This window comes from Lipotes vexillifer, unplaced genomic scaffold, assembly GCF_000442215.2.
Source record: "Lipotes vexillifer unplaced genomic scaffold, Lipotes_vexillifer_v1.1 scaffold847, whole genome shotgun sequence".
Classification (NCBI taxonomy): Eukaryota; Metazoa; Chordata; class Mammalia; order Artiodactyla; family Lipotidae; genus Lipotes; species Lipotes vexillifer.
The window spans coordinates 824,318-846,962 of NW_006778821.1; the positions used below are offsets into that span (position 1 = coordinate 824,318).

At 41.5% G+C, this 22,645-nt stretch overlaps 1 protein-coding gene across 1 annotated transcript in view; it reads left to right on the forward strand.

Moving 5' to 3' along the window:
- The first annotated feature begins 347 nt into the window (after positions 1 to 347).
- Positions 348 to 22,645, forward strand: part of OTC (ornithine transcarbamylase) — a 56,591-nt gene continuing 34,293 nt past the window's right edge. The window contains exons 1-4 of the mRNA XM_007451976.1: positions 348 to 632; positions 7,671 to 7,809; positions 9,277 to 9,358; positions 20,459 to 20,546. Coding sequence (XP_007452038.1) covers positions 556 to 632; positions 7,671 to 7,809; positions 9,277 to 9,358; positions 20,459 to 20,546 — 386 coding nt within the window. The 5' untranslated portion in view covers positions 348 to 555. The remainder of the gene's footprint in view (positions 633 to 7,670; positions 7,810 to 9,276; positions 9,359 to 20,458; positions 20,547 to 22,645) is intronic.

Below are 22,645 nucleotides of genomic sequence, written 5' to 3' on the forward strand. Positions count from 1 at the left end.
TCCAGGGCACATCTTTCTATTTGTTTTTGTAGAAAGGCTGGGACTTGGAGGAAAGTGATATCACTGGAAATACTCAGGGATGTCACGTCTACATCTGGGGTTTTGCACTGCCAATTCGCATTTTTGGAATGAGTTATTTCTATGTCCCTTCACAGCAGCCAGCACTGCAGTGTCTTGCATATATTATACACACAACGAGTACTTGTCAATTGATTTTGTATAAGTATGTGGCAGCATAAATATATTATGAAAAATGAGGAGTCTGTGCACCAAAAGAGTCAGGATTCCTTCTCCAAGAAAAACAAAACAAAAACCAAAACAAACAAAAAAAACCCCACAGTGGTGGATGGAGCTTGGCTTAAAGTTCAAATGCTCCTGGACTCTGCCCTGCAGTATCTCTAACCAGGGGAATTTGATAAGGTAGTTGAAGGGTGATATTACCTTTGCTCTCTCACTGTAATCAAAAGGACTCTTAGCTTTCAGGTGGAGCCCACTGGCTACCTTGGTGCGGCATTTTCAAGAGCGCAGAATCATCCTTTTCACTATCGAAAGAACATGCTGTTTAATTTGAGGATCCTGTTGAACAAGGCAGCTCTTAGAAACGGTCACAGTTTCGCGGTTCGAAATTATCGGTAAGTGATGGCCAGAGATTTGAGTCTGACTTAGGAACCGTGGTGATAAATGAAACTCTATTCTGCTTAGGAACTGTGGTGATAAATGAAACTCTATTCTGCAGAGAAGTGCAGCCTCCTAAGGCCTCTTTCTGCAAGGTATAGTGCCAGGTTCTACCCTTGTTGGAGACAGCTGTCTCTAATTCCAGCTGAGCTTTCATTTCTTGGTCCTCTGTAATCAGATTTCATGGGGTGCTGGGAGGTGACGGCGGGGTGGGGGGCGACTAACCGTGGCACGTATAACAGACTAAATGTTCTGGACATCTTCCATTTGTGTACATTCTAAAGGAGCAACTGGCTGAAGGAAATGAGAGGAACTAATCTTCACAGGGCCTTCAGCTTGTATTTGGGTTTGCCTGAAAACAATATATCATTCTGGGGCATGGGGATTGATTCAATCTTTAAAAAAATAGACCCCCAAAGAACGACTACATAAATATTTACAAAGTTGCATCCTCCTCACAGCCAACTGGCCATGCCTGCGGTCGAAGGTGGTGTGGAGTGTGTCCCTGGGGAAGAGGACAAGGGTGATGGGTTAATCGGGGAAGCAAGGCCATCAAATCTGGACATTGTTGCCAGAAAGCTTCTAGAGTAACTGCCTGTTAACAATCAGAATTTTCCCAGTGCCTCTTGACAACCGAAACCAACCTCAAAATGACCTCAATGACTCTTAAAGTTAGAAGCTTCTAGTCTGAAGTTTTCTCCCACTGTTAGGAAGTGGCCCTGGGCCTCCCTTCTCTAGGCCACCTGACAGCTCTGGACTCTCTGGACTCTACCAATTAGCACCACTCAGAAGCCAGAACAACATTGTAAATGATATTGTAAAGTTGGGACCTCAGAGCCACAGAATAATGCCTTCTCCTATTTTACAGATAAGGTAAATGAGGCCCAGAGAGATTACGGGGTTTACTAGTTAGTGCCAGAGTTAGACTATATAAACCAAGCATCTGGAGGAAAGCTCAGGTTTAGAGTCTAAAGAACTGGGTTCAAGGCATGGCACTACCACTCGCTGGTTATATAAACTTGAGCAAGTCACTTAACTTTTCTGTGATGTTGCTTCACTTATAAAATGGGAGAAAGAGTGATACCTGTTCTGCCTACATCACAGGATGGTTCAATCATTTATTTAATAAATACTTATTGAGCACCTACTTTGTGCCACGCCCTAAGCAAGGTGTTGGAGATACAGTGGTAAATAAGGTAAATGAGTTATTTCATTCCAGACACATGAAATCACAGTCTAGCAATAATCAGTGAGATAATGTGTGTGAAAACTGTCAAGTGACAGGCAAATGTTCACTATTTTATCATTCCATCCCGCTGAGTTACATCAGATAAAAGTGCGATGAAATTTCATTCCACGGTTTTTAACAAAGACTCATCACTGAGCTGGAAATAATCAACTGAATGAATAACCAAAGCTTGGAGCTTAAATTTACACTCTTCTTTGAAAATCACAGTGATGACTGATTTTTTTTTTTTTACCATTATTACAGGCTAAATTTTTGCAAGTAAAAACCTCTTCCAAATATTTAGGCATTTTGGGGCATTTACTAAGATTCTATTTTCTCTATCCAGTAGCCAGACTATGATTCTGAAAATCCCGGCTAGCCATCTCTAACAGTGAATGGGGACTGAGGCAAAAGCATGGCTAAATCAGCCCAAATCTATACCTGCTATTTGAAAATATGAAAGCCTCAAATCACCCATGTCATTAGAAACTACAGAGCATGAGTCTCTATTGAAAAATGGCCTAACACTGAAATGGTGTCCTTTTCAGGTGGCGTGAGTATTTTTCTTTCCTGCTCTTTTTGTTAGCCATTCTACCTGCCAGCTAGATGATTTCAGAATTGCTGATCTCCAATAAGACCTATAATCTTTGACGACCCCTTAACAATAGAGAAAATCTCCCCATTATCTCTGCCTGTAGGGTACTTTTACTTTGATTTTCAGCTTTCTGCAGAGATTCGGGTTCTTCCGCATCCCCCCACTCCCCCATTCTCCCCTCCCCACCCCTGTCTCTCTTGGGAAAGGCGGAGGGCGCTTGTTACATACCATGTTAGTGTAGCGCTAGAGAGTAGTAGGAAATATGTGGTTAGGGTTTGGCAATGCCACAACATAGGGACTGCACAGTTTTGAAGCAAGCAGTCATATCACATGGGCATGATAAAATGACTGCTCAAGTGAGGCTGAAGCCATCTACACAGGCTCCCGGATCAATCATTTTTAGTCAGTTATTTTTTCTTTTCTTTTTTTTTCTTTTTTTTTCTTTTTTTTTTTTAACAAAATCAATAGGATCAGACACCAAGACTGCCGAGAACACCCAATCCATAGGCTTTTCATCTCACAAACAAGGCTCTAGAGCCTGGCTGTGTTTGGATAATAGACAGTGTCCTGTGATTTGTTCCTATTAAGGAAACCACTTATAGCTTTTAAAGAAACCACTAAAATAATATCTTTCTTTATCAGAGAAGACCAACTTGTAAGTGCAGTTCAATTTCATCTCACAAATAGAAATTTCTTCAGAGAATACTGAGCTAAGCCACCCAATTCTGTGGAGGTTATGGATTGGAGCTGGAGGTGACTGGTTTTCAGGTATTTCATTCCAGGCCTCTCTAAGGGCTTACAGGACTCATTAAGTTCCCTTCATCCCACACACATGCCGATCTATACATACGTGGACATGCAGACGAAGCAATTACAGGCCATCCACGCTCTTGTGTAGAAGGGAGAAAACAGTCCTCTTTGGTTATTCACATTTTCCATCATAATTGAAAATGAGTGCCTTTAAAAAAACATATTTCTTGGGGCTTCCCTGGTGGCACAGTGGTTAAGAATCCACCTGCCAACGCAGGGGACATGGGTTCGAGCCCTGGTCCGAGAAGATCCCACATGCCACGGAGCAACTAAGCCCGTGCGCCACAGCTACTGAGCCTGCGCTCTAGAGCCCATGAGCCACAACTAGTGAAGCCCGCGTGGCACAACTACTGAAGCCTGCCCGCCTAGAGCCCATGCTCCGCAACAAGAGAAGCCACTGCAATGAGAAGCCTGCGCACTGCAACGAAGAGTAGCCCCCGTTCACCGCAACTAGAGAAAGCCTGTGCGCAGCAACGAAGACCCAATGCAGCTAAAAATAAATTAATTAAAACCAAACAACAACAACAACAAAACATATTTCTTCACTTCAGAAAATTATACAAGGCATGAGACCAGGAATGGAATGGGGTCATTATGTTTCCCTTGGCCAACAGTAGAATTGGGGTTTTATTTCTAGTTTGTTAGTTTTAGTAATTTAATAATTTAACTAAGATAAAAGAAGTAGAGGCGGCCACAGTTTTTTGACAGTTTCGCGTTTCCAGCCCTTTAATAGTAGGTCTGCAGGAATCCTCACCCCACTCTTCAATTTTCAGATGAGGGCAAAGTTTTACAGTTTTAGAATACTCACTATCTAAGGTATCTTAGAAACTATCCAGTCACCCAGTTATCAATAGTAATTTATACCACATATGAGCATGTGGCAACAGTGACAAATGTTGCAGGTATATTTTTATTAGTAAATTATTATTATTGTTAATAATAGAGAAATTTGGAAATGATTTGTGCTTTTATTTTCCAAATCAATAGGATCATATTCAAGGGTTTTGTGAAAAGGGAGTCACTCTCCCTGCCATGCGTTGCAATATACCTTTCTGAGATGGAAAGAAAGGGATGAAATTAAATTTAGCCCACTGAGAATTCAGATGGCTCCAGTATGGCCTGTGGGAAATCTTGTATTTATGAACTTCATGAGTGTTGTGGAAGACAAAGACATGAAGGATCACTGATTTGTAGTTCATTTTCTTACTTTTTCAGATGAGGAATTAATGCCAAAAATGGATAATGATCTTCCCAAGGTCATAGCTGAACTAGGACTCGAATTTGAATATTTAAAACCACTGCTCTTTTCATTCCACTGCTTTGATGACTTTGATCCTTCCAAATTGATCAAATTGGCCAATCTCCCCTTGCTCAATATCCCCCCCCCCTCCCCCCCCCCACTTTTTAAAAGATATAGCCAAAATCTCAGTAAAGAAGAAAGAAACACCAAGAAAATATGCCTTTTGTATCAGTCTGCAATGTTAAAGAAACACCAAAATCTCTGCCATAAGGCCCACTGGCCCTCTCTTATGCCTCCAGAAGCTGAAGTCTTTATCTCAAACTCTCCGTGGGGATCAAAATATCATTTAACACTGAATTTTTTCCTACTCTGGCAAAGTCAGTTTCTGACTGACCACATTTTACTCGAATTAAGCACTTTCTCTTCCAACAAAATACAATTATACAAGGGAACACATCCAGGTCACCTCCGCTACTCCAAACTATTTACTAGGGTTGGAAAATGCAGACTGTAGCAATGAAAGGTTTCATTCTGCCAATAGAGAATACTCTTCCATTTTCTAGCTAGGAAGATATTTGGGTGAAGCTAACACAAGGGTCTACTATTACCTTGGCCTAACTTCTTAGCATTCAGTGGTTTGGGGTCAAGAAATCTCTGTAATTATTTTTGCAAGGGATAAAATTAATGTAACGAATGAGTCTTGCCTTTTTCAAAAGCTCTGCTATAACCGACTGCCATGACAGTTTTGACAGAAAATCTGTATGTGGTTCGCATTGTTTTCTCCAATATTGTATTCTCCCCGTTATGTGTTGGCTGAAGAATGATAATGTGGTTTATGTCTGGTTTACCAAGGAGACACACTTGAGTACAAAGAGACCAAGCATTTTATGGGAACACTAAAATAGTGATTCTGGCCTTGGTCTGGCTCATGAACTAGAGTAGGCTGCTTCCAACTGAAGCACTGGGTCTCTGTGAGAACTTAATAGCCCTTTAGGCCAGTGGTTTTACCTAGCTAACTCACGTGTGAGTTTATCACCAGAAAGCAAGAAATGCTTGATACAGACAGGAAAAAAGGGGTCTGTGGAGGAGGCATTTCAACATGGTACAACTGTGGAGGTTTTCTACTTTTCTCTAATTTTTAAGTAGCTTAGGAAAGAGGTGTGGCAACTCCATTTTGGAGCCAAGGGGAGGAGACAGTAAACAGGATAGGAATTTAAACTGGAACCATTGTGTTTGCTTTCCTTCCAGTGATAAATTTTCCTGGTTAGCTCTTGATATCTATGAAAAACAACTCTTTTTCCCAAGGCAACATTTCCTGCCCCGCCTCCTGGACAGAATTGAGAAAGGTGGTGGCTGCTCTAATGATTTTTCAATGGTGAAAACAGTACGACCCCCTTCACCAGGTGAGATACAGTTTTTAAAAAATTTTCCAGTTAATTACTCCAACCCTCACAGGCTAGTATGACAGATTTACAAGATCTACCTTTCCACTCTTTTTGTCCCCAAGAACCCAGGGGACTTACTCTGTCCAAAAGGGGTTCACAGAAAGAGGTAACCAAAATATTAGTATAGTTCATTATTAATGTACTTTGGATTTGGCCCTCATAGTGCTATGGGCAAAAACTTATCCCACCAGGTCCTCTCACCAGTTTTCCAGGTTTTTGCACTTGACACAGGCTGCTATGCATAGGATCCAAGGTTATAATGCTTTTGTTTCACATGCATATGTCCAACCATTGTTCCTAGTAGTGCAAATACAATACTGGAGTGGTTGAGCCCTAGAGGATTCCAGCTTTAGCAACATACTAGACCTCAGTCACGTCTCCTCCAGGACTCTTAGGTCTTGTGTTCAGCCTAGGCCACAGGCCATACGTGCTCTTGCCTCAACATTAATTCTGTTTGGGGGGGCTCTTGGTATCTTTTTTGTCTTCAGACTTTAGTCATGGCATTGAAAATCCATCATGGTGGATCTCTCTAAATCTATTCTCAGAAATCTGCTGAAATTCTTTTTTTAAAAAAATTATTTATTTATTTTATTTTTGGCTGCGTTGGGTCTTTGTTGCTGGGCATGGGCTTTTCTCTAGTTGCGGCGAACGGGGGCTACTCTTCATTGCGGTGCGTGGGCTTCTCGTTGTGGTGGCTTCTCTTGTTGTGGAGCATGCGCTCTAGGTGCGCGGGCTTCAGTAGTTGTGGCACGAGGGCTCAGTAGTTGTGGCGCACGGGCTCAGTAGTTGTGGCACGCAGGCTCAGCAGTTGTGGCTCGCGGGCTCTAGAGCGCAGGCTCGGTAGTTGTAGTGTACGGGCTTAGTTGCTCCGCGGCATGTGGGAATCTTCCTGGACCAGGGCTCGAACCCGTGTCCCCTGCACTGGCAGGTGGATTTTTAACCACTGTGCCACCAGGGAAGTCCTGCAGTACATTTCTTAAAGTTAAAAAAAAAATCATTGTTATTATTACACATGCTTTTACTGAGACTCTTTGAGGGAATAAAATAAGCAGAGGACTTTTTTCCCCCTAAAAGTTAATAGAAAAGCCACAGGGTCTGTTGTATCTGACCAGGGACAAGAAAGAACAAATCTTCAAGAACATATCTGAAGGGCAGTAGAGGGAAAAGAATGAAATTGTTTTCTGTTGTATGTACATAACAAATTCTGTTTGTACCACTGAATGATTTCAATGATAATAGCTAAAATTTATCAAATACTTATTATATGCCAGACACTGTCTGATTTCCATGTATTAAATCATTTCATCCTTACAACAACCCTATAAGATTATTATACTCATTTTCTAGGTGAGAAATTTAGGTGCAGAGAGAGTTTAGGTAACTTGCCTAACTAATACATAACGAAGCCACTCATATGGTTATTTCCAGCAGAGAAGAATTCAGCCTCTTTCCTCAAATTTTTCTTTTCTCTCAACATTCAGGATACTGTCTATCTAAAATGTAAACCACAGCCGTATCAATTTTAAGGCATCAGCACTTTGCAGAGACACATGAGGCTACACATTTGCAATGTTGCTATGTGTTTGCTATGTTTTGTGTCAAGAATTAAACAATGAATTACCATAGGACATAGATTTTGTTTTCTTAAATGTATAGTTCTCTTTTTCTTTTTTGTAGATGTGGACAACCACTACAAAATAAAGTACAGCTAAAGGGTCGTGACCTCCTCACTCTAAAGAACTTTACAGGAGAAGAAATTAAGTATATGCTATGGCTATCAGCAGATCTGAAGTTCAGGATAAAACAGAAAGGAGAGGTATGTAGCATTTCCACATTACCTTCCACTGCCACCAATCAGCCTTTTTAATGACAGCCTTTCCAGAGAAAGAGGGAAAAGAAAATACATTAAAATTCCTAAACAGTAGCTAAGTAATGAAACTACACAGGCAAGGTAATTGATTATCACTGAGTGTACAGGCACATAAAAAGCATACAAATCAGTTATTCAGTGACAATTCATTGCATTTCTTTCATGTGGAATGTTGAAAGTCATTATTAACTGAATCAGAACCTAAGGAATCATTTCTCTGGAAGGATTTTATTTTTATACCTTTTTTCTTTTCTCTGTGTGTTTTCTATCAAATGAAAAATAAGGATGATACATTTTTTCTAGCAACAAATTTCAATTGTGGATGAATATCAAATATATCATCATTAGGATAATTTCAAAAAATTCAGGATGATGTGACAGTGTTAAAAAATTTAGATTAGCGAAGAAACAATTAAATGGTAACCAAGTAGGAGAAGAGATGAGATATGGTGCCTTGCTGGAAGCATTATTCTGCATTTTGAGCAATTTATGTTTGAAACACGCTTAATTAGTGCAGCAGCTTCATTGAGACTGCTTAATTGTGAAAGTGTTTTCGTATTCCAAGCTTGTTCAGAAGCATTTGAAAGAGCTGGTTTCAGGTTGAGAAAGTTTTACACAACCTTCATTTTCTTATCTAGTTCACTAGCTCTCCAAGTTCCTAAGAACGAACTGAAAATAGGAGTGACTCCAACTGCTATGGGTTCCTATAGAAGACCTTGAAATAAGGAGAAAATGTCCCCCAAGATCCCAGGCTTTTTGTTCTTCACACTTCGTGGTGAGGAAGGTTAGCTGGCAGGAATGTGTCTGTTCTAGAACTCATCCTACCGGGAGGTCCATCTACAGAAGAGGAAGGAGGTAGAGCTCCACCCCACACCCAAACTCTCCAGATTGTTTCCACATGACTTCTAGGAACAAAGTCTTTGCACTCTCACAAGGATGCGTGATGAAAGTGTAGCTGAAACTCTGCAGCTTCATCTTTAGGAGTCTGAGTACCCCACGTTGTGACAGAGAAGCACATTCCTAGCTGAGAAAACGCTTCTGAACCAAGCATCTTCAAGGTCACTGAACACTGGTAGAGGTTTTCACGGATTTAAGTAAGAAGATGGCTCCAGTATGAAATATTAATAAACTTTGGAACAAATGTTCAGGTTGAGCCCAGAGCAACTAATACTACTTTCTCATTACGTGTCAGTAAGCTGTGGGAGTTCCTGTTCCCTTCCCCCATTTGTATACAACATGAAAAAACACACTTTAAATTCACTGTTTAAATAACACCTGAACACTTGGTTGGGAACAGTGTTAATTACTCTACATTTTCTGATAATGTAAAGAATAAGTTTTGAAACGCAATCCTTGCTATTGGATATAAAATGTATATTTCATTTTAATTGTTTTCTTGTCCTTGACTTTCAGTATTTGCCTTTACTGCAAGGAAAGTCCTTAGGCATGATTTTTGAAAAAAGAAGCACTCGAACAAGATTGTCCACAGAAACAGGTGAGTCCATAGACAAACTTGGACTTGTGTTGAAGGGGGGGGCCAGAGGGTGAGGACCTGGGAGGAGTAGCCCAGTGGGGGGATTTGTTTGTCTCTTTGGCAACAACAAAGGGCAAACGTTGTCACTGAGAATTAGTAGTGCAAGCCTCTGAATGCTCTTCCCAATTCTCATAGAAGCTGCAAGCAGAAGGGTGAGTCTCATCTGTAGGGATTCCATGAGGACTTGGCTAGAAGTCCCAAATAATTCTTCATGTTCAGTACAGAATGTCAGTGGGCATAAATTCTCAGGCCTCCAACTCATGTCAGCAAGAAACGTGTATTTTTCTAACATGTAAAGAACTTTTCCTTGTTTGTATCAATTTTGCTGGATGACGGAAACAATCTCTGCAACGCTAGGCAATCCTCAGTTGTTTAAAAAGTGTTTACTGTGTCAATTTAGGGTCTCTTCCCCCTTTCCCCACAGTCATGGTTAAGTCCTGGAGAGTATCTCAATGTCCAGGCATCTAAGAGTTATGGGGATCTGGTCACTGGTCATCAGGACATCACCATCACATGTCTATGCTGAAATCTGATGAGACTTCTGAACCTTGGACCAGGCCTATTTGACCTTGACTGGCTCCCATTTACTGTGGAGTTTGCTTTACTTTGATCACAGGATCTGAGCTATCTCTTGGTTTGGCTCTCTCAACCTCTTGGCAGCTCTGCACGCCACAGTGGGCACAGAGATATTGCAAGGCTCTCTCTACTCTATCGTTTCTTCCTCTTTCTGGGTGCTAGGCAGTTCTAGAACATTTGCTCCTTCCTAGAATGCTGTCTTAAAAGAAAGACACAGGTGATCTCAGCTCTGGGGTTCCCCAAACTCATCTGAAATTTCCATCATGCTCCCCACCCTTCAGTCCTTGGCCTGGGGGACAGACAGCAGGGTACAGTGTCAAAAGTCTATTTCTGCTGGGCTTCCCTGGTGGCGCAGTGGTTGAGAGTCCGCCTGCCGATGCAGGGGACATGGGTTCGTGCCCCGGTGCGGGAGGATCCCACGTGCCACAGAGCGGCTGGGCCCGTGAGCCATGGCCGCTGAGCCTGCGCGTCCGGAGCCTGTGCTCCGCAATGAGAGAGGCCACAACAGTGAGAGGCCCGCGTACCGCAAGGAAAAAAAAAAAAAAAAGTCTATTTCTGCTGCTTCTTCGCTCTTGCAGCTTTTCTTCCCCTTCCAGTTCCCAGGTGATAAAGTAAGAGGAAAAACTGGCTCTGACTATCCAAGTATTCTTTTAAGTCTGTTGTTTATGCCTGAAATCCTAAGCTCTTGAAACTCAAAATTTCTTTTTTCTCAAACTGTGATCTCTGTAATGAGTTTCAAAAAGTCTGTTTTGAAACTCATAAGCCATCCATCACCTCTTGTTTCTCTCTGCATTTCTGCTCCATCAGACCTCCCTTGAATCAATAATATGACTGCCCAAATGGGCAAATGGATAGGACTGAGGAAAAGGTACCACAAACAAAAACATGTTGGTTGATCCTTTGCATAGCTTATCCTACTTACAAGCATCAGAGCTTTCTAGGGTTCAGAAGCAAACAACTACATCAAGCGATTCTTGCCTTGTAACGATCAGCAATGAGGCGCCTCAAATACATAACAAAATGGAGTTCAGAGTGATCAAGTGACTTGCTAAGTTCATGCAATTGATACAAATTGGCACCAGGATTCAGATCTCAAGTTTACTGTTCTTACTAATGCACTCCCCTTGCCCTTTGAGAGAAGGAAGGAGGAAGAAAGGAAACATATAAGGTGTCATCTAATCTTTAAAGTCCTAGGAAGAAAACTGCTGAGAACATTTTGCTCTTTAAAGCTGGGTTCTTTAAAAGGTCACAATGACATCTGATGTTTTAGTAAAGGAAAAATGAATATTGCATAAGCCAGTCAGTAATTCTGAAATTCTGCTCCTTTTCAACATTGGTTATCATCTTTTAAAATCATTAGTACTTAAGAGAGGTGTTCTTTTTTGAAGTCATCAAAAGAATCGATTAATATGGGCTTCCCTGGTGGCGCAGTGGTTGACAGTCCGCCTGCCAATGCAGGGCACATGGGTTCGTGCCCCGGTCCGGGAAGATCCCACATGCCCCGAAGCGGCTGGGCCCGTGAGCCAGTGCTCCGCAGTGGGAGAGGCCACAGCAGTGAGAGGCCCGCGTACCGCAAAAAAAAAAAAAAAAAAAAAAAAAGAATCGATTAATATATAGAAATTTCTCAATTTTAAGTTTCTTTCAGATTATATTTTCTTGTATATATTTTCTTGTATATTTCTTGGTTGTTAGTGTTGCCTACCACGTTTCTCTGTTCAAATATTATTTTCGATTTAAATACCCCTGAATAAGTGATCAGTTTTAGCATGCACATATCACGTGGTAGTCAAGCTACTAATAAAACCAAGAGTGAAGATTTAATAAGCTTTTGGGTACAGACCCTGTGCTAAGTGCTCTACATTAATTACATGGATTATCTCACTTAATCCTCATGACAACTCCATGAGGGTGAGACCACTGAGGAAAACAGGCTGAAATAGGTTCAGCAAAAGGCCCACAGACATATAGCTAATAAATGGCAGACCCAGGATTTGAAGCTATTACTAAATGTATTTTTTAAGTGTCTAATTTAATTCAGACATTTATTAGTCATGTTTTATTCCAATAAAGCTGTTTCTACAGGTGGCATTAAGCATTTTGTTAAATGAGGCTTTTCTATAGAGAAATGCTCTGGGACTACCTTGACGGTCCAGTGGTTAAGACTCCACGCTTCCACTGCAGGGGGCACAGGTCTGATCCCTGGTCGGGGGACTAAGATGCCGCATGCCGTGTGGCAAGGCCAAAAAAAAAAAAAAAAGCTCTGAAATCTGCACAAAATTACAAACTATAATCAATATATGAGAAAAGGAACATATGACCATAAAAAGTTATGGTTCACAGAGTATTCATCACTATCCTCAATAAATACCCATGGGTCTCATTGCATATGGCATCCTGCCAAACTCAACAGTAGGAGAATCAGTCAGAGTAAGCAGCTGATTTAAATGCGTACAGAAATGGTAAACCTCAACCCCCAACATGGCAGAGCATTTCTACTGTGTACATGTGCATCTTAATGGTTGTCGGTTAACACAATTTTTCATCAAAACCTGTTACCTTGGTATTTAGAATGAAAATAGGATGTAATTAAAACTGTCAATTGCTACCCCAGATTTGTGTCAGCCTCTGGGATGGGGTGATCCTCAGAGGACAGTCCTTGAGGCTTCCATCCCAGGCCTGAGTTGCAAAGATACAGCAGCATTTATACTTATCTCGGGGGACAAAATAAAATTCTCCACCCAATAAAATAGATAACTAATAAGAACCTACTGTATAGCATGGGGAACTCTACTCAATTCTCTGTAATGACCTATATGGGAACAGAATCTAAAAAAGAGTGAATATACGTACATGTATAACTGATTCACTTTGCTGTAGAGCAGAAACTAACATAACATTGTAAATCAACTACATTCCAATAAAAATTAATTAAAAAAAATTCTTCACCCAAATCAAGCCATATTAATTGCCCATGTAATATTTTTATTTAAATGTAAGACACCTAGAGAAAAGTGTGCAAATCACTAAGTGTACTACAGTTCAATGAATTATTACAGTAAACACATCCTTGTAACTAATACCCAGATAGAGAAACAGGATGTGAATAGCACCCAGAAGCCCTGTCTTGTATCTTCTTCCATTTGCTACTCCCCCCGCCCGACCCCTGCTCTGCCCCCAAAGGGTAATCATTATCCTGGCTTCTAACCTCACAGATTAGTTTCGCTGTTTTCGAACTTTATAGAAATGGAGTCATTCAGCATATGCTCTTTTGTGTCTGGCTTCTTTTGCTCAGCATTATGTTTGGGAGCTGTATCGATGTTGCTGTGTGTGTAGTTGTAGCTTATTCATTCCTCACCCACTCTCTGTGTATGCCTGCCTGCCAAACTGCACAATTCTCCTGTGTGTCTACTGATGATTATACTCTTTTATTGCAAATTAATTGAGCAGATAGGTGGATACATTTATTAATCTTGGTAAGTGCAGCAGCTGATGGAAAAATGCACAGGGCATCCTATGAGATGGTTCTTTTCATTATTTAACACTGGTATTTGACTTTCAAGGTGAAATGGAAGCTAGTGCTTTCCAAGCTGTTTCAAATCCACCATCTTTACAGAGGTGGCAATATAAAAAATGTGATCCCATGCTGCAGGAATGAAAGTGAAGCACAGAGAGGTTAATAGCTGCCTTAGTTCTACCAGCAAGAGCTCTCAGAGCCTTTACATTTCCAGAGCGTGAATTCTATTTATACCCCTTCTTCCAAAGCTTGCAGAGATCCGTGAGGAAAAGGAACAGTAAAATAAGATGTACTTTTATTTTCCCAGACAGAAATTAAGATATTAACAGGTGAAATCCTTTGTTCAAAAATATCTGATGCGTACGCATAAACAAGTGAAACAGATAAAAACAAACTCCTCTGGATGAAGAGTGAAGAGAGAGTAGAGACCCGTCCAGCTGTCCTCCTTTCCTCAGCAATGGCAGCTCCTGGTGGCTTCTCAGAACCTCTGACACCTTAATGCCATCCACGTCTGATGAACTGGTGAATGCTTGACCTGTACTTTTGGACTGGGGTCTGAGGCTTCTTTTCGATCGGTGACCAAAAATTGCAGAGGCAATTCCTTCTTAGAAGCAATGTCCTCCCATTTAATCTCCTTCAAGAGTTGCTGAAGGCTTTGTCGACTGAAAAAAAATTGCACAACCTAAAAGTTGAGACTTATGTTTTATTCGGTGGACCTGCTGAGGACTTAAGCCTGGGAGGCAGCCTCTCAGGTAGCTCTGAGGGACTGTTCTGAAGAGGTGAGGGAGGAACCAGGATATATAGGAGTGTTTGCAACAAAATCCAGGTAGTCGGAACATCAAAAAATTACCGTTAATGAAAGAAAACCAGACATCTCAAGTTACTGAATTTAGCACTTTTCTATGTAAGGGAAGAAGCAAGAATCTGGGCTCATGGAAATCATTCCTTTGATATGCACCTTAATTATCTAGGCCCAGTATCCCATTCTTTCCCATCCTGAGTCCCCTCAGGGTGCACTGCTGGGGTGGCTGTAGTGACTGAGGGCTTGGCAGTGGGCAGCCCTTTTGTCTCCCTTGGGAGTTCCCTCAGGACTCACTCTCGGGGCGGTGGTAGTGGCTGGTGATAGCCCACGGCGTCATTTGTGTGCTGATAGGGCAGGCAACATTTTTCATTCACAGCTTCGACTCCTATTTCTTAACACTTTCTGTAACCTCTCTTCTTACCCCTACCTCATAAGTCCAGACTTGACGGGAATCTTCGTTACAGCACAAAGAGAAAAATGAAAAGGCAACAAACAAATCCTGCGTTGTCACAGCAAAATGACTTCTAGTCAAAGTAAGAGTATGACTTCAAGCAGACTTGCCAGGAGGCCTTAAATTTCCTCTGAAATCTTCCTCCACAGTCCCCAACCCTCAATGGCATTCATCCCTGTGCCAGGCACATCGTAGGTGCACCGTAAATACTTTCTGGATGAATGTGCAGGATTCATTTTTGTTTAGGTGACTTTCCCTGTTTAGAAATAGCTTAAGGGCTCAAGAGTGATTAGTGATTATAATCGTCACTAAATCGCATTAGCTCACTTCACACGTAATAGAAAATTCCATTAACAAAATTAGGAGATGTTTGCAAGTGAAAAGAATGGGTCCTCTCTCCAGAGTCAAAATCCTTCCTGCATTTGTTCAGTATTTTTTGAATACTTACTATGTACCAGTATTTATTCTAGGCTCCTGAGATTGATATATCAGTGAAAAATAAGAGAGGTAAATCCCTTTCTTCATGAAGCTGACATTCTAGTTGGTACACAGACGATAAACAATAGACATAATACATTTTAAGTGGATGATATATCACGCTGGAAGGTGATAAGTGCTCTCAGCAAGGAGGAGACTGCCTGGAAGTGAGGGAGAAACATGTACTCCATTATTTGGACTTTGCCTTTTACTCTGAGCACAACAGGGAAATCTTTGGAGGGTTTTGAACAGAGGAGGAATGTGATCTAACTTGCATTTTAAATGGATCTCTCTGACTGCTCTGTTGAAAATAAACTTCGGGGCTGGGGGTGCAGATGAGATAGAAGCGGAGAAAACTGTCAATAGGCTGCTATAGTACATAGAGGCTGGGGCCAGGGTGGTGGCAGAGGAAGGGGTAGGAGGGCCAGACTCGGGATATGTTTCGAAGGGAGAGCCAACAAGATCCCTGATGTATCAGGTAAGAGAGAGGCATCAAGGATGACTTCAAGGTTTCTGTCTGAGCAACTGTGGGCAGGATGGAGCAGGATAGAGCAGGTCAGGCAGGATGGAGGGGAAAATCAAGAGTTCAGTTTTGGAAGTATTGAGTTTGAGATGTCTTTTAGACACACAAGCAAAGATGTTGAAGAGACAGCTGGATATTAGTTTGGAGTAGGGGAGTGAAATTTGACCTAGAATACTTGGGAGTCATCAGCATACAGATGGTATTTAAGGCTATGGGACCAGATACAATTATAAAGGAAATAAGTGCAGATGGAGAGAAGAGGACCAAGGACTAGCCCTGGGGAACATCGACATTAAGAGGTAAAGGAAAAGAGAAAGAACCAGCAATGGCGATTCAGAAGAAGCAACTACCGAGGTAGACGTAAAAGCAAGAGTGTGTGGTGTCGTGGATGGTGTGCGAAGAAAGTTTATCAAGGACAAGGCGGTGAACAACTTTGTTAGTTGCTCCAAAGTCAAGAAAAATAAGAACTGAAATGGCCACTAGATGTAGCAATGTGAAAGTCATTGGTAACCTTGGTGAGGGGAGTTTTGGTGCCAAAGTGGGGGGCCAAAGACTTACGGGAATAGATTTGAAGGAAATGAGACGAGGAACTGGAGAGAGAAAGAAAAAACAAGAGTTTGGCTGCAAAGAGAGCAAAGAATTAAATGGATACCTGGCAGGGGAAATAAGGACAAGAGAAAGTTTGCATTTTTTAAATTAATGAGTGAAAACATTAGAGTAGCCTATTTAAGATGCAGGTAATGTAAGAGAAAGGGAAGAGTTGGTAGAGCAACATTCTTGAGTAGGTGAGGGGGCATGGCTTCTAGTCCATACATGGGGTATGGAAAGTTCATCTATGCTGAACAGGAAGGGAAGCAGAATATATGGGTACAGATGCTGACAAGTACGGAAATGGGGTGATGGAATCTGGAAGTTCTCTGTTACCATTTTTTTCATTGAGGTGGGAAGTAAGGTTATCAACCGAGTGCTGGCTCTACTTTCAAAATATATCAAGAATCCAATCATTTTCTCATTGCTTCAGTGGTTACTATGCTGTTCCAAGCTATCGATTCTCAGCCAGATTTTTGCAAGTGTCCTGGCTGGTCTCCCTGCTCCTGCCCTTGCCCCACTATGGATGTTCTATTAAAACATACGTCCAATCATGTCATCCTCTGCTCCAGCCCTCTGATGGCTTCCCGTCTTACTCAGACAAAAGTCAAAGCTGTTGCTTCCTCCCACCTTCCTTCTGCAGCCTCACCAACTATTCCTCCTCACACACTCTGTACCTTCCACACTAACTTTGTTATTGTGCCGTGAATCCGCCAGTCATGACCCTTCCTCAGGCCCTCAAGACATGCTCTTCCCACTGGCTTGTATGTTTCAATGTGGCTTCCTTGACCACGTTAAAATTATAACTCCTATTCCTTACATTGCCTATCCTCCCTCCCTGCCCTATTTTTCATGTAGCACTTGTCAACATCTAACATACAAGATATTTAATTTACTCATTCAGTTTATTATCTATCTATCCCCCATTAGAATGAAAGTTCCAGGTAGGCAGGGACTTGTACCTTGTTGTTTACAATGCTTTTCACAGTGCCTAGAACAGCATCAGGCACATACTTTTAGAATGAATGAATAAATTTTAGAACCATGCCATGAGGCTAGGACCTGTGGTGGTCACTCCACAGAGACAAGATGTGCCTCCCACCAAAATGTGGTTTGATTGTTGACAGTGAGGATAACATACTTGCACCAAGAGGGTATGAAAAGGTTTACTATTCACATAATGTGGCTTTCTGGGGAGAGCAGGGCTAGCTCCAAAATTGGTCCCAAAGTGGCATTAGAGAGCAGGAAAATTATATGGCTTGTGCTTTTATTGTGGTTGTGGGGTGAGGCTGGGGTGAAGATGCCTGTGCACAGGGCGGGAGGAGAAGGGAGAGTGATGGTGGGTAGCAATCGAACATCATAAATTGAGTCAGATTCTTTATTACAAGGCCCATAGCAAGTAGGACTGTTTGTGTGTTTCATGTTCTCTCATTCTACCTGGGATGTAGCACATCAGATCTGAAAGGGATCTTAGGGCTCTAGGCAAACTGCCTGATTTTCAGATGAAGACTGAATCCAGTTCCACTATGTTGTCCTGTCTCTGTAGATCCCAATGTAAGTTGGCTTAGGGGCTGGCTCTCCTAGGAGAGAACTCTAGGTTCTTAAAAACAATCTTGAACAAGTTTTTAGACTCTTTGACTCTCAAAACTCCTGTCTATAAAATTCTTATAATAATATCTAATATGCTCTTTGTCAGAGTGAAGGATTCAATGGAAGAAAGTTTCTGAAGTGCCAGCACCTGGTAGTGCTCTGTGACTAGTCATTGCTAGAGTCAGAACATAGTGGCCTGTAGCTAAAAAACCATTTGGTCGGGGTATTTTTAAGAGAATACTTTTAAGTATGAAATAGGTAGAATATAATTATTTTTTAAATGTAGTAACAGAAATGAGAACAATTGTTCTGTTGTGGATTTTTTGTTGTTGTTTTACTTAGGAAAGTTTTCAAATGAACAGAAAATAGAAAGATTAGCATAATGAGCAACCCAATACCCCTTACATCAGTCAACTGTTAATATGTTGCCTTCTTTGATTTATCTGTTCATTTTTCTTAGTGAAATTTTTTTTTTTTTTTTGGCCACGCAGCATGGCATGCGGGATCTTAGTTCCCCAACCGGGGATCGAACCCGTGCCCCCTGCAGTGGAAGCATGGAGTCTTAATCACTGGACTGCCAGAGAAGTCCCAGATAGTGAAATACTTTAAAGTAACTTAAAGCTACAATGAAATTTTACCTCAAAATATATCAGTATGCATATTTCAAATAAATAAGAATATTTTCTGTATAGCTACAATATCATTATCACACCTAATAAAAATGATTTGTTAATATCATTTGTTAATATCACCTATCCATATTCAAGTTGCATTAAGGTTTCAGTGGGCTGTTTCATGAGACTTTGGGTCAAATTCCCCTTCATGAGTCTAAAACTCTTTGTCCCCCAACTCACCATGAGATTAATGATTTCCTCCTTTCTCATGGGAAACAGGTAGGATTAGAAAATTGTGACTGTTGCATATTTTCCAAAAGACAAAGTAGGTATATATTACAATGAGGAAAAAAGTAATGTTTGCAAAATTCCTCAGACAAGTCTCTATCTTGTAATTATACTTATTTGCCTTTACACTGTATATCTAAGAAAGCCTGCCTATTGAACCTGTCTCAAATGAGAAAGTAAAGTTCTCATTGGATGTCACCATTTCCCATAATTTTGCCTCAGGGTATGTGGTAAAAGGGCTCTCCTTGTTACCACAGAGTTTAGCTATGGCTTGGGGCAGGCCCCTCTCTGTGTCATCCTCCCAGACCAATGGAATGTGCTATGAGGGTGGGGAAGGAGCCATCCTCATCTGCTCAGATGTCTGCAATAATCTCACATCCCATGGAGGGCTGAAAAGTGGTGAGGGCAATATGTGAGTGGTGCTTAGCCCTGTCTTGGTTGGAGGATAAATACAGCAGTTGAATGACCTTCTGATCTTGCTGACTTTTAGTGACCTGAAATTGCCATTTCAATACTCACTTTATTTTCAATTTTTAAAAAAATTAAGGGCTTGGGCTTCCCTGGTGGTGCAGTGGTTAAGAATCTGCGTGCCAATGCAGGGGACACGGGTTCAAGCACTGGTCCGGGAAGATCCCACATGCCATGGAGCAGCTAAGCCCCTGTGCCACAACTACTGAGCCTGCGCTCTAGAGCCCACGAGTCACAACTACTGAGCCCACGTGCCACGAGTACTGAAGCCCACGCACCTAGAGCCTGTGCTCCACGACAAGAGAAGCCACCGCAACGAGAAGCCCACACACCACAATGAAGAGAAGCCCCCGCTCGCCACAACTAGAGAAAGCCCACGTGCAGCAACGAAGACCCAATGCAGCCAAAAATAAATAAATAAAATAAATTTATTTTAAAAAATTAACCTATAATCTATATACTGGAAGATGCACAGATCTTAAGTGTACAGTTCAATAAGTGTTGAGGAATACATATACTCATGTATATGGGTTTGTAACGTACAAACTATCAAGGTATAAAGTATTCCTGTAACCCCAGAAAGTTCCCCGATGCTCCTTCCCAGCCAATCAGCCTCTCCAGAAGCAACTAGTGCTTTAATTTCAGCCACTCTATGTTAGTTTTGCCCATTCTAGAACTTCACATAAATGGAATTATACATTATGTACTCTTTTGCGTCTAGCTTCTTTCATTCAGCATAATGTTTGTGAGATTCATCCATGTTGTGTGTATAGTAGTGCATCCCTTTTTATTACTGGATAGTATTCCATTGTAATCCATGATGTCCCATACTACGGTTTATTTTCCCATTTTCCTGGTGGACATCATTATATATTTTAAAGAATAAAAATGAGGTATAGTTTCCAAATGAGAACATGCCCCATATCGCCAAGATCTGAACAAGAGGGTGGAGAAATGGGCACACATCTGAAGGAGAGTTAAGTGCTGGTACAGAAAATGTCATCTACTTCTCTCCGTTCCTCATTGTGCTTTACCTGGGAATTCCCTATCAGAGAGGCTGGTGAGATTGAAAGATTTCGACTTTTCAATTGAGATGGTGCTGATTGCTCATACTTTTGTTTGCTACTTTCTTTTTTTCAAAATGCCTTTTTTCTCTCTCTTTTACTGTAGGCTTTGCACTTCTGGGAGGACACCCTTGTTTTCTTACCACACAAGATATTCATTTGGGTGTGAATGAAAGTCTCATGGACACAGCACGGTTTGTAAATCTTCTCTTTGAAGCTTATTTCAGAATTGATGGATAAATGTCAAAAAGAAAATATGCTTCTCTTTAAATAGTGGTTTTCCCTCTCGGCATCCTTTGGACTGTTCTCTGTTTTCCTTCTTTCCCTCTTTACCTGATGTTCTGAATGCCTCTCCCTCATCCTCTGGCCACCTTCCATGGGTTGAGATAATATTTTTTCTTAGCAATTTGAAGAGGTTTCTGATTATAAAGTTTCAAACTTTGGGAAATATGGTCATCAAACATGACATTTAAAAAAATTAATTAATTAATCAATTATTTATTTATTTATGGCTGTGTTGGGTCTTCGTTGCTGCACGCAGGTTTTCTCTAGTTGCGGTGAGCGGGGGCTTCTCTTCGTTGCGGTGTGTGGGCTTCTAACTGCGGTGGCTTCTCTTGCTGTGGAGCACGGGCTCTAGGTGCGCGGGCTTCAGTAGTTGTGGCACACGGGCTTAGTTGCTCCGGGCATGTGGGATCTTCCCGGACCAGGGCTCGAACCCGTGTCCCCTGTGTTGGCAGGTGGATTCTTAACCACTGCGCCACCAGGGAAGTCCAAGCATGACTCTTATGTTTTACAGTTGAAGAAATGGAGGGCCAGGGAAACTGACATGTTCAATGACCCATAACCTGCTAGCATCAGAGCAGGTAGTGATATTAATAGCTAACATTTACTGAACATTTATTCTGTGTCAGGCATTGTTCTAACTCATTTAATCCTTATAACAACCCAAACATATTGGCATAAAGAAGTGAAACAACTTAATTAGGGACATACTAGCTTCTATAACACAAAAATCGCAAAATGTCAATGGCTTAACATAGTGCAAATGTTCCTGATTGATAAGACGGAAGGACTGATTATTTGTGTGGCCATTCAGGAACTCTGGGTGAGAATGGCTGTACCGTCTTCAACATGTGGCCTCCAAGGTTATCCTGGGTGTCAGCATCCAGCCAGGAGCTAGGGGAAGAGAGCATGGAGACAGGATGCTTGCTTTAAAGCCACATTAGCAGGGAAGTGGCACAATCACTTCCACTCACATTCTATTGGCAAGTACTATTAGCTCAGCCCTACCTAGATGAAAGTGGAGGTGGGAAAAGGCTCTTAACCACTTAACTATAGTTAGAGACTGAAACATAGGCCCCCTGACTCCCCATGCAGTGCCCTCACTATTGTATCATGTCTGATTGAGAAACACAGAGCAAATGTCTTTGTTTAAATATTTCGCCCTTGATATCTAAGACTAATGATTATTTTCTGAAAACGATGTGCCATAAAGCAACTCCTTGCAGACACTGGCTGCTTTTTATGGCAGCTACCCTAGTATATACTAAAAATCCACCTCATTTGAATTGCTGAAGAGATTTGAAATAACTCATCTTTAAACCTTTTAGTTACGTTATTTCAGATGGGACAATGTTAGTATTAAGAAGTATTGTGTTCATCTTCTGGATGCAAGGGACAAAAAGAATAAATAAACATAAATGAGTTTTTCTTCCAAATATGCTGCCACTGACTGGAATTATATTTGCCTAATAACTGTTTCCACAAAAGTGAAATATACTTTATTCAAGAGCAAATATTACAAGCTGGTTAGGGGTTGAAGCCAGAGCCACAGTCAGGAAAGAAGTCTCAGTGGGGATCCTCTATATAGGACCAAGTGAATGATGGTGAATGAGTCATGTGTGAGCTCGTGGTTGGAAGAAGGTACAGCTGGAGGAGCAGACGAACCTCCAACAAAGAGCTAAGGAGTGCGCATTGGCAGCAAGAAAGAGGTCAGGGCCCAGAAATCAGTGGAGTAGGCAGGACCCCAAAAGCAAGAGATGAATAGCCAAGCATGGGCTGAAAGCCGAGGATGAGTAAAAACATATTTTTTCCGTGCTTGCTCTCCACACAATTCGCACTGCACGTCCTTAGTTAGAGGAGCTCTACACAGATCCTAGGAAAAATAATCTGCTCACAAGTCCCAATATGATTGGGACTTTTTTTTTTTTTTTTTTTGCAGTACGCGGGCCTCTCACTGTTGTGGCCTCTCCCGTTGCGGAGCACAGGCTCCGGACGCGCAGGCTCAGCGGCC